At 29.0% G+C, this 12,573-nt stretch overlaps 2 protein-coding genes across 3 annotated transcripts; one reads left to right on the top strand and one right to left on the bottom strand.

Moving 5' to 3' along the window:
- The first annotated feature begins 1,333 nt into the window (after nt 1–1,333).
- Nucleotides 1,334–10,959, top strand: LOC139994034 (uncharacterized). Its single transcript, XM_072016309.1, has 7 exons — nt 1,334–2,024; nt 2,259–3,392; nt 3,490–3,623; nt 3,687–4,797; nt 4,871–4,966; nt 5,039–5,125; nt 10,651–10,959. Exons 1-7 carry the CDS (start codon nt 1,929–1,931, stop codon nt 10,819–10,821), a joined length of 2,829 nt encoding a protein of 942 aa, XP_071872410.1. The 5' UTR covers nt 1,334–1,928; the 3' UTR covers nt 10,822–10,959.
- On the bottom strand, nt 4,845–12,310 carry Smc2 (structural maintenance of chromosomes 2). 2 transcript variants are annotated; one of them, XM_072016284.1, is made up of 8 exons: nt 12,159–12,310; nt 9,094–9,516; nt 8,742–9,020; nt 7,898–8,671; nt 7,195–7,782; nt 6,515–7,136; nt 6,175–6,428; nt 4,845–6,094 (listed from the first exon to the last, which is right to left on the bottom strand). In XM_072016284.1, the coding sequence occupies exons 1-8, from the start codon at nt 12,273–12,275 to the stop codon at nt 5,669–5,671; spliced, it is 3,483 nt and encodes a 1,160-aa protein (XP_071872385.1). In that variant the 5' UTR covers nt 12,276–12,310; the 3' UTR covers nt 4,845–5,668. The 2 variants fall into 2 exon arrangements, with proteins under 2 accessions (XP_071872385.1, XP_071872384.1); XM_072016283.1 differs by lacking the exon at nt 12,159–12,310 and adding an exon at nt 9,734–10,081.
- Between the last annotated feature and the right edge of the window lie 263 nt (nt 12,311–12,573).

Below are 12,573 nucleotides of genomic sequence, written 5' to 3'. Positions count from 1 at the left end.
GCATTTAACATGTCGATGTATATTAAACTTTCCATATTTATGACAAACTCTCTGCAGTTGCTTCCACTTTTCAATATGAGATCACCGCGCGAAATGATGTAATTTAAAATTTAGTTCCTATTCCTGCCATCAAGAACACAGATGATTCAGGTACGTATTATCCTGGTATTATGTTCTATTACCCTGATACTGCATTTTCTCGATACTTACTTTCATAGGAAATTCTACAAAAAATGAAAAAATTTGAAATTGTTATGCAAGTTAATTACATAATTCTTTCTAATATACATATAAATTATGTATTATATTATGATAAAACAAGATTTTGTAATAATATAGATAATATATCTTATCGATAAATAGTATTAATTCATGTCATGTTTTCCAAATATTAATATTCCGTAATATTGCTATTTGAAAAAGAATACAAGCATTAATATTTTCCAATATTACTATTTAAAGAATGATACCAACCTAAGAACTACGCAATCTGCAGCCCAGAGTCTATCGCATTTATATATGTAATGTATATTCTATATACATACATGTATATATATTTCTATATATATAATCTTTTATTGGATACGTTTCCATAATTCTTTTCTCTTCCATTAAACAAGAAATAAAATAATAACAACCATCGTGAGACGCCATGCAATATTTCAAAATATCGCAAAACATTGTGTAAAAAGACATCGCTGAAGATATCATGGACATTACACAAATCTTAAGCCTCAATTTTAGTATACTTCTAAAGGTTGATGTACTTGATCAGTATATATATGTATTTATCCACAGAAGCAAGTTTCTGTTTATCTTTCTACTCTTTCATTGTTCTTTTCGTCCTATTCATTGGACATAATTAAGTTATCCATAAATAGGAGTATGTATAATTATAAAATTCTATATTTCATTTGCGATTATAGAATATCCTTCCTATATGTATTTTATTTATAATTTCATAGAGGACTTTAGTTTTAATTCAAACCACTACTACTATATTGGATCGATAACGTCGCATGCGACACGAAAATGGTATGGAGTGTCATATATACACCACAAAATAGTAGATGATAGAAACACGTGACACAAAATGCGTTGAAGGTATGACATGATATTAAGTCCATCCTGTATTTCGTCTACGAATTACATAAATTAAAGAATGGTATAATGTAGAGTACATGATTTTATAGAATTGTATTTTAAAAAATTATATTATTAAAGCATTCTCTACAGCATATTGTAGTTTAATATGAATGATTGTTCAAATATAAACAAATCTGACAACTTCTAAAATTAGCAATGGAGATAAGTAAGCAGATATGTATATGTACATATATCATGATATACATAAGAGGGTAGCTTTTAAAAACATCAATGATAATCACTTTACTTTGTCCTACACGTCAATTTCTATTCCGATTCCTATTCTATGTATGTTCTATTCTTAAGTCTATAACATCGCATCGCAAGCGCAGTACCACTCAGGTGGTGAAAAAGGAAGGGTTGAGTGGAAATAATCGTTCTTTTTCGTTCAGTTGCAATACATAAATAGTAAATAGTGAGACGAAGTTGTATTGTGAATTGTAATCTAATCCATTGTGACAATTGTCGAAAATAGTAAAAAGAAAACTCGTAATTCCACACTTGTTCATTTGTAGTGCGTAGGAAGTATATGAATTTGATAAAAAACATAAAGCCACATATGTTATAAATAATTATCTACAATAACTAACTAGTTTATCGCACCAATAAATGCAAATATATATGAGTGACATTAACTGAGAATCAATCATTCGCGACATACATGCCACGTAAACGAAGAAAAAAGCCAGATATATGAAAGTATAATGACAGAAATACACAAATCAAAGTGATAAAGCGATCAACTTATTGAGCTTCTGGTTTTATAGTTAAGTGTATAAACAATGGCACCCACTAAAGACAAATGGGTGAGGCGTTTTATTATTCCAGAAACGACACGGCATAAGAAAGGCTTTACTATTTACAAAGTCACGTCTGTGGTATGATATAAAATATCAATATGTATATAGAGTGAATCAGTTCGATAATCAGATAAATTAACAATCAAATATCAAAGAAAATATCTTTAAATTCATTTATTTGGTTTTTTCCGTGGTTTTTTAATATTATATTAATTTTTAATACATGTTGTGATAAATTAACATATTCTATGATTTAATTATAGAAATGTTGTGAGCTATAATTTATAACTATATATATTTATATCTTTTTAGGTATTTTTGAAAAGCTCTCATGAAGAAATTTCTAAAGTATCTGTATGGAAACGTTATAATGACTTTAAGAAACTCCACTCAGAATTAAATGTATTATACTCGCAATCGCGAATTAAGGAAAGCTTTCCATCATTTCCAAAGCCAAAATTTTTTGGCAGATTTGAAGCTGAAGTTATTGAAGAGAGAAGAGAATGTGCATTAAAGTTTTTAGAATTTATAGGAAGGCATTCGTATTTATACTCTAGTGATATTTTCATAAAGTTCTTTGAATCTAGTCATGCAGATTATTATTTAAATGATTGCTCTCAATCTCTTAGTTCCGATACATCTGCAGAGGAGGATCGTCATACTTACATAAATTCTCTGCCAAATAATGTTTCTCAAAGTATTCTTCAACCTAAAAGTATTCAAACTTCATTGACAAATTTATCTACTACTAAAAATGAAGCAAAGCAGTCTCAAGAAGTATCTGAATCCAAAGAACAAATTTTATCACAAAATGATTTAAGTCATGAAACTGAAAATAAAAAAGTATCTATGACAAGAAGCAAGTATAATAAATTGCTAATAGAAGATAATGATCACAGTAAAATTGTCTCTGAATTAGGGGATAATCAATTAATTTGTAACAAATATAACAATTGCTATAAAGATAAAAATTATAATGTTAGGAGTAATTCTGCAATTGTACAAACATCGGACATTAATATAAATACTGATACTACTAGTAACGATTTGAACACTTCAATAAATACTCATGAAGATTCTGATCTGCCACAATCATGGACAGATTCACCACAATATATTTTAGTTGCATCTGCACATATGAGTGCAGCTGTCAAGCATGAAGATCTTACAGAGTATGAAGAGGCATTTACTCAATATAAAATGGGAATCTCTAGTCTTCGATCTGGTGTTGAATCTGATACAAATAAAAAAAGGGCAGAAAAAATTAAAGAAAAGATATCAAAATATTTAGACCATGCTGAGAAGCTTTATAATAGATATCTAAATTGTAATATTTCAGTGTTAAATAAACCTATATCAGAACTTCAATATTACAAAGTATTGAAAATAATAGAGTCAGTAATGCTTGTAAAGGATATTCGTCAAAACTGCTTCAACATTGTAAAAGTAACATTATATAAATAATTTAAAGACATAGTTTGATTACAACAAAAATATGGAACACAAAAGTAAATTCATTTAACATTTCTCTTAATAATTTCAGGCCATAGAAAAGTTATCTTCAAATAAAGAAAGCATAAATAATTATATATTACGTGGTGAAATACCATACATGGTCCGTTTACATGCATGTGTTGAAACAGAAACAAGTGTATTCCTAATCCTACAACATCTGAGGTACGTATTAAGAATAATATTATTATCTGATATTCATTGAAAACTAACTGAATTACATTATAGCCATGGAAGATTGTGGGATTTTATAACATCACATTACAGTCCCAATAATAAAAATTGTGATAAAATTACAAAAGATGATACTGAAAAAACAATCGATGTTAGTGATATTACTTTAAGGAAAAATCATGTAGATGAAACTGAAAGCACTATACTCAAGGAAAATGTAAACCTTATAAGTACAAATACCAAAGTACAAATGGAGATACATCCGATTACAGTAGAAGAAAATTACGAAAAATATACCGATGTATCTACTACACAATTATTAGAGAAGGCACAAATACTGTTACAATCGGTTAATGCAACTTTAAAGGAAAGTAATTCGGTTGTAAATCGTTTATGTGAATCGGACTGCTTCATAAATCATGAGAATAGTACTTCGTTATTAAATTTTAAAAACAGTATATACCAATCAAAAAGTTGCAATGAAGTATCAGTAGATATTAATGATATATCATTAAAAATTGATGGCGTGAATGAATCCATTATAAACGAAAAAATACCTGAGAGAAATGTGATAACTTCTAATTACTTGTCACAAAATAATAGCAGCGCTAGTTCATCGTTAAAAAATAGTTACAAAAATCTTCATTTTGAAAGAAAAAAGTCAACAAGTTCTTTAGATAGTACATATTTTGCAGTAGAGAATAAAAATGATAATATTCCAAAAAAATACGAATTAAATAAATTAATAGAAATTAATAATCAACTAGAAACGAATACCTATTGCATATCAAATAATCAGCAAATTCAAAGGAATGTACTTCTAACAGAATCAACAAAAAACAGTAATGTAGACACTGAACAAGTACTTTGGACAATACCAGAAAATGTAATTCGTCTTTGGTCTGCTGAAATACTTTTAGCGCTAGAAGCATTACATCAGCAAGAAGTTCTTGTGTTTGACTTAAAACCTGATAATATATTGCTTGATGATAATGAGCACGTACAGTTAACATATGTTGTACCTCGTCACGATATAGATTTATTAAAATACAAATATCCATATTCATCTCCCGAATTATGCACGTTTTCACCTATGATTCCTCTTACATCTGCTACAGATATTTGGAGTTTTGGTGTTATATTATATGAATTAATAGTAGGCAATGTATGTAAAAATAAAAATTTTCTTACAGAAATATGATATAAGACAGATACTATATAATTACTTTTTATTGCAGAAATTTCAAGCAAAGCACCCTGGTCTATTTCAGTCACATTCCATACTTAACATTCCTAGCAAGCTTTCTGAAAATGCAAAATCTTTGCTTCTTAATGTATGTTTTTACATCACACTTTATATTTAAATGATCTATAAACAAAATATAAATTTTTTGCAAAATTTGCAGATTCTAAAATATGAACCAAACGAAAGGATGACAATACCTGAGATAAAACAACATCCGTTCTTCAAAGATATTAATTGGTCAAGTTTGGTAAATACAATCTAAAGCTATAAGAAATTTGTTCTTATTATGTTTTTAGAGAATATATCGATATTAAAAAAATTCCCATCAATGATGGATTCCTTTTAAAACAGAGATTTATAATTCTTCTTTTGAGTAAGATATACATATTTGAACAGTATTTTACAAAAGCATTTATATATTCGCAAAATATTAAAATTTACTAATTATATGTATATTTTATAAAAATGTAGTTTATGAAGACAAAGTTAATTTTTTATCATTATCATTTATTATTATACTCATATGTAAATATATGTATATATAATATAATCGATATAATTCTAGAAATATAAATTATATTTCTATATCTTGATATGGAATCCAATATTTGGAATTTTTTTAATAATGAAAATATGACATACGCACTTCGGACATAATTTATAAAATTACTCAACATACTATTGTACAGGAGTATCGTTTAAAAAAAATTCTTATTAGATATAAAATTAATTTATATATATGTATATTTATACAAATAGATTTATGTAGATTGAAAAATGTATGATATATTTACTTAACTCTTATTCTTTCACTTCTAGACACTGTTGACATTCCGTCAACAAATCTAGTTGTAAATATTACATTAGCATTGTTGAACATTCCATCCTTTAATGATACAACAATAAATTGTGAATGTTTAAAGTGTTTTTTTAACATTATACCAATATTCTCCGTATGAGAAAGATCTAATGCAGCATCAACTTCATCCAAAATATAAAGTGGAGCAGGTTTGAATAAAAGCATAGCCAAGATTAGGGACAAGGCAACCAAAGATCTCTGTCCCCCAGATAATTCTCCTAACGATTCTTTCCAAATTCCAGAAAATGCAATTTGCACTTCTAGTCCTTCAGTAACTGTTTGATTCTCAGGGGGTTGCAATTTTGCATCAGCTCCTGGCAGTAAACTACTGAAAATTGATCCAAAATCTTTGTTTACCTAAAAATTAACATACAATAATTATATAATATAAATTTGATATGTAAGTTTTCAACTTAACTAAAATTAAATAACTATACTTGTTTCCAAGCTTCCAATAGTGTTTCTTTCTTTTTCTTATCCAAATGGTTAATTGTCTCTAAGATTTTTCGTTTGTCATTTTCAACTATTTTCTTTTTCTTCATCATTTCATTATATTGTTCTTCCTCTTTATCAAGGAGACTAATAGCACGTGTATTGATATTTCGACTTAAATTTTTACGGATCGACTGCAGCTGTTGTATTTTTTGTTCTATTTCATTCGGTTTATTGACATTAAAATCATAAATACCGCCTATGAAACATAAATATTTTACAGATACACTACTTAAAAATTAAAAACAAATGCAATATGTAATTGAAATGTAAAAAGAAGATTACCAGCTTTCCCAAAATAAATTTTATTCTCTTCAATCCATTCATACTTCCGTGTTAGTTCTGAAACTTTTTCTTTACAATTTGTAGCAATATCTTTAATTGAATTAATTTCATGGTTTAGCTTTTTAATATCTAATTCCGCTTCTTTGCTTTGTTTTATGATATCTTCTTTTCGTGTCATAAGCTCCTGCATATAAACATTTTGCTTATTAATAATGTCTTTTTGTTCTTTTATATCAGATTGTATACGTTTCACATTAGCTTTCACTTCATTTAATTCTTGTTCCAACGCAGTTACTTTTTCTTTTACTACATTCAATTTTTCTTCAGATGCTACTAACTGTTCTTTCCCAGCTTCAATACTTTTCTGTAATTCTTTTATTTCCAACTGAAGCACTTCTGCTTCTTGTTCTCGTTTTTGCCACTCTTTATGGCTATTTTCAGCTTTCTTCTTTAATTTTTCTAATTCAGATTTGGCTTCTTTTAATTGTCTTTCACGGATATTACCAGCATCTTTCAATTGATGCTCCAGATTTTGAGCATGTGTAGTACTTTCCTTCTCATTTTTTTCTGCCACTACCATTGTTTGTAAAAGTTGTTCGATACTTTTCTCCAAGGATTCAATCTGTAAAGAACTTATTAAGTAGCTATTCATTCTTGTAAATTATATTTATTCTACATACCTCTTCTTTTATTTTATAATATTCTGTTTGTTCTAATCTTTGTTTCACCATACCGATTTCGTAGTTCCGTAAATCGAACGTTTGTTTTAATGAAGTGTATTTCTCAGCAACACTATTTATATTCATTAATGTAGACTCAATATTTTGAAGCGCTTGTTTTTTGAAGTTTAATTTATTTTGTACAGTTTTTAATTCGTCTAATTTCAAAAGAACTGATCCAGTTTTTAACGATGCACCACCAGATAACGTACCAGCAGGATCAACAACATCCCCTTCTAAAGTAACACACTTTTTCATTATATTATCATGAAATGCTATCTTTTTAGCAGTTTCAATGTCTTTACAAATAAAGATTTGTCCAAAAATCCATGTCATAGCAGGTGTAGTTTCTGCTGGAAAATCTATGAGAGACAATGCTGGTTGAACATTTTCCACACCACCTATCTTCTGTGCTAAATGAATTAATTGATTATCCATAGGTCTTCCATTTACTTTATTCAAAGGAATAATAGTTACACGTCTTTGTAACTGACCATGTTGAAGTATTTTCTTGCTAGTAGTTTCTGTATCTACTATTACATTATATAACTGAAATTTTTAGGACTCATTAAAATATTAAATTTGAATATACGAGTATTACAAGTATTTATGAGCATAATAGTATTATTTAGAAAATAAATTTTATGTAAAAATCATTAAATACCTTCCCTCCTGCAGCTATATCTAAAGCATATGCTGCTTTTTTATCTTTTACTGTGATTAATTTACATACAACTCCTTTCACAGAATCATGTTTAAAATTAGGATCTGGTTTTTGATATTCAAATCTAATTTGAGGATATCTTGATTCAAAATGATCCACTTCTTCTTCCAATGTTAATACTTCGTTCCTTAGTGCACGTTTTTCTTCCCTAAGTCGTTCTACAGATCCATCTTCGTAATTTAATTTCTTTAATTCGTTTTCTAAATATTTTATTTCTTTCTCTTTGTTTTCAAGATCTTTAGTATATTTTTTGTATTCGTCTCCAGTATTTTTTAAATCTACTTTCTTTTTCTTTAGTTGTCCTCTGTTATGATTTAATGTCATTTCACATTGCTTACGTTGCGTTTGTGCTTCTGTTACATTTTGCTTGGCACTTATTAATTGCTGTTCCAGTGTTGCGTTTTCGCCATCTTGACTTTCTAACAAACCAGAACTAATTTTTTGGTACTTTTCTTGTGCTAGTAATACTGTCTTACAATCCTGTTCATCTGTCTCTTTTAATGTCCTAAAAAGATCTTCAACTTTGGCATATTCTTTCTGCTTTGATGTAAAAGCATTTTCATCATCAACTATGTTAGCTCTTAATTGTTCTATTTCTTTTTTGCCAGTTTTAATATCTTCTTTATTACTATTAACTTCAGCTGTCAATTTAAATTGTTTTTTTTCTGCTTCTTTTAATTCATTCTCTAAAGATTCTAATTGACCTCCTGCTTCCTATAAAAATAAGATAGATGAATAAAAAATGTAAAAAATGTAACAATACATTTTTATTTAAAATACATACTGCATCCCTTTTTTTAGCCAATTCATCTAATTCTTTCTCTATATTCTTAAGTTCTTCATCACCAGCATTAATGCTTTTTTTTTTATCTTCTATTTTGTTTTTGATATTTTGTACATTCTCTTCTGCATTCTGACATTCACTTAAGGCTGTAACATATCTCCATGCCAAGTAAATTCTCTTACAGTGGTCTAATTCTCTTTCTATACGTTGAAACTCAACATATTGTGTTTTTTCTTCTTTAAGTTTTGCTAGTTTTGGTCCTATCTCTTCTTTTAAAATCTGAAATAAAGTACTTTCACTCAATTATGTACTATTAAATTAGACAGAATTAATTGTTAAAATTAATCCATACATCATTTATTTCCTTTAGTTTACTATCTTTCTTTTCTATGGTTTTTAAAGCAGCTTCTTTCTTATTTTCATACATTCGAGTACCTGCAGCTTCTTCTATCATAGACAAAATTTCCATAGGCTTCATATTCAAAACTTTCGTAATTCTTCCTTGCATTATCAAAAAATGTGGATTATTTACATTCAGTTGGACAGAACAAAACATATCTTGGACACGTTTATTTTGTACATTAGATCCATTAATTAAGTATTTATTTTTGCCACCAATTACAACTTGTCTTGTAACTGTTATCTCTTCATGATGTTCATATCCCATAGGTGATGAATTTCTATCTCTATTGTCAAATGTTATAGTAACACTAGCTTTCTTTATACCTGCTTGACCAGATTTATAAACCAAGTCTTGTAATGATGTTGCACGCACCTACAATAAGAAGATAAAAAATACGTTTCCTCCTGTTAATTTAATACAAAGATTAATGTCTGAGTAAAATTGTTTAAAGCATATTTATAATGTAACTACACGCAACTCACATCACATTATTTTCAATAAAACTGTAATTCTATTGAAAATCAAGAGTACACTGAGGTTACGGTTAAAATATTTCATTAATAAAAAAAGGTACAAAACAATGTGTCACCTGTCCAAGATTCGAAATTCCCAGAACAAAGCATATTGCATCGAGAATGTTTGATTTCCCGCTACCATTAAATCCTGTGATCGCGTTAAATTCTTTATCGAACCCATTTATTTCGATTCTTTTTCCATATGATTTAAATCCTTCCAATACCATAGACTTAATATACATTGTACAGTCAAGTAAATGTACTTGAAAATATCACTTCAATTGCACTTATCACACTAAAGAAAACTATAATTTCAAATTGTGGACACTGACCGGTATAACACATCATTTAGGATAATATAGAGTGGGAACTTGGGAACAAGTAGCCATCTGCAGCCACTGACATCTTTTCCATATTTGAGTTCCAAAATTCACTCAAAAATTTATGTATAGATATCTCATTTAATTTTATGGCTGTTATTACAATTATCAATCATTTCGATTAATATTTTGTTCCAAAATATATCGAATATAATTTATTATAAAATATAAAATGAAAAGTCATTTTACGATCTAGGATATTTTAGAATGACTTTCCTAACACGCACCCAACCCATGGTATAAAATGTCAATGACGAGCTAGCATCTCGATTTAATTAAGTTTCGGTTTCAAACTACAACAAAACATTTTAGAATATTAAAAGGAATATCATTTTATTTTTTAAATACTTTATTAGAGGGAAGGCGTGAAACTACAAAGAAAATAATTTCTTTAGCACTAAAATAAAAGGTATCTTGAAAATTATTGAAATTAAAAATAGTGTATTTTATAGAATCGGATATAAGGTTACAATACAAGCGTCATAATTCAATAAATCAAAGTTTGTAGTATATTATTTGTAGTATAATAATTTTTAATAATAACTGCAAATTTGAATTCTATTTGTGTTTATACATTATATGTAGACCTTTTTAAATTATTATATTATTAGGACCGCTATGAATATCCCACCAATTCAACAACCAGGAACAATTGGAGTAGGCCAAATGACACAGCCTGTAAATCCTCAGCTTCCTCAAAATCCACAACAAACGCAGCAGCCACAGGTTCAGCAGCAACAGCAACAACAGCAACAACAACAGCAAACTCAAGAAAAGCTTGACAATATTTCCAAAGTTAAATCATTAATTGGTCCATTAAGGGAATCATTAGCCATAGCTCTTAAAACTGCAGCACATACATTACATCAAAACAGTTTGGTAGATGTTGGATCTCTAAAGGGTGGCGTGGATCAATCTGATCATCGATTCAATAAAAATATGGAAGAATTTTATTCAATTTGCGATCAGATAGAATTACACTTAAAGACTTCTATAGAATGTCTATCACAAAATTCTAGCTCTGTAAGGTACCTACCAGTATCTGTTATACCAACACGTACTGATACTGTTGGAGCTCAAGAAGGACCTGCTTTAACATATCCTCAGTTTTTGATGACTGTCAGAGCTCAAGTTTCATTTGTTCGTGAAGTTCATGATACTTTATTTTCTGCTGCACAATCAATAGCATCAGGTGAATGAATGTCTCTATTAATAGGAAATTTATTATGATAAAAATAATGATAGTTAGTTACTAATTTATAATACTGTAAGTCCAATTTTTTATGTCTTTTTTTGTGCCTTGTCTTATACAGCATAATGCAATAATGTATAGTTATACTGTTTTAATAAAATTCTAATTTATTTTATGTAAAAGAGATTTTTATTTTATCTTTTTATACTATATATTTTTCTTTATTAATACATATAAGATTTTTCATACCTCCATCTATAATAAGATATCAGTTCTGTGAATCATAACAAGTACGTTATGTATGAACAATAAAACAAATCAGTAGTCATTCGATTTGTATCAACTCTTACTAGATGAACATACAATGGATGAACATGTTTACAATTATAAGAAGTAATGTCAAGACATTTGCATGAAAAAAAAGAGTACGAATATGAATATCATAAAATTTTAATTGTTCTATTCATTGCTAAGTTCAACTGTATGAGACTTATAGAATTCTTGCACAATTTCCAATACTTTCTACATATGTATATTTAAACATAAAAAACAGACAAATATCAGTATGTGGTCCCTAATGTATCCTTGTGTACAACAATATTGATTAGATATTCATCGGAATTAAAAATATGATATTCAAATTAATGTTAATGTTAAGGTAATGTAGGAACAATATATCAATACAAAGAAATTTTTGTAAGAATTTTATATATTATAAGGTGTTAATTCGTCCTATTATTTTTAACCAAACGGTTTATTTCGATCAAACCACAACTGACTGAGAAATGAAATACATCGATCTGAACATAAACAGAAGCAGATAAAAAAACATGAAAGCTGGAAGATAGTAAGAAATAGCGGATCAACACAGAAAGCCGCTTATCAGCCGTATGTTTTAGTAAGCACGTAGAAATAGGAAGGACATACCGGTAAAAGAGGAGGGGAGGAGAGGCGTGCAGGAAGCGCTACTGTCAGTTGGATTGGTGTTTTGTCGCGGCGCGCCGAGTGATCATTTGAAAAGGAAGGACCACCTCTGTTCACCATATTTGGCAAACTTTCCCTAATATGGTAACGTCTACTTCTAAATATGGCAGCCGGGGACGCCCTCTCGCTGATTCTTGTACCACTCCGCGCGATCTTTCAGCCGCAAATTTTGGGATATCAAATTCGCGCAAAACCGATTTAACGCCAGATCAAGGACCACAGTTGATCCGTTAATTTTTCTACGAAGAAATTTTTAAAGATCTTCGTCCAGGTGACTCTATCTCGATCGAGTGGACTAGTTTTTTATCGCGTGCGTGGTGCGTAGTGGGGGTAGCAGCTGCGCAGGAACGCACGAAGG

The sequence above is a fragment of the Bombus fervidus genome, chromosome 14, assembly GCF_041682495.2.
Source record: "Bombus fervidus isolate BK054 chromosome 14, iyBomFerv1, whole genome shotgun sequence".
Taxonomy (NCBI): Eukaryota; Metazoa; Arthropoda; class Insecta; order Hymenoptera; family Apidae; genus Bombus; species Bombus fervidus.
The sequence above is the reverse complement of the archived record's forward strand: the minus strand, read 5'-3'. Positions and strand labels throughout refer to the sequence as shown.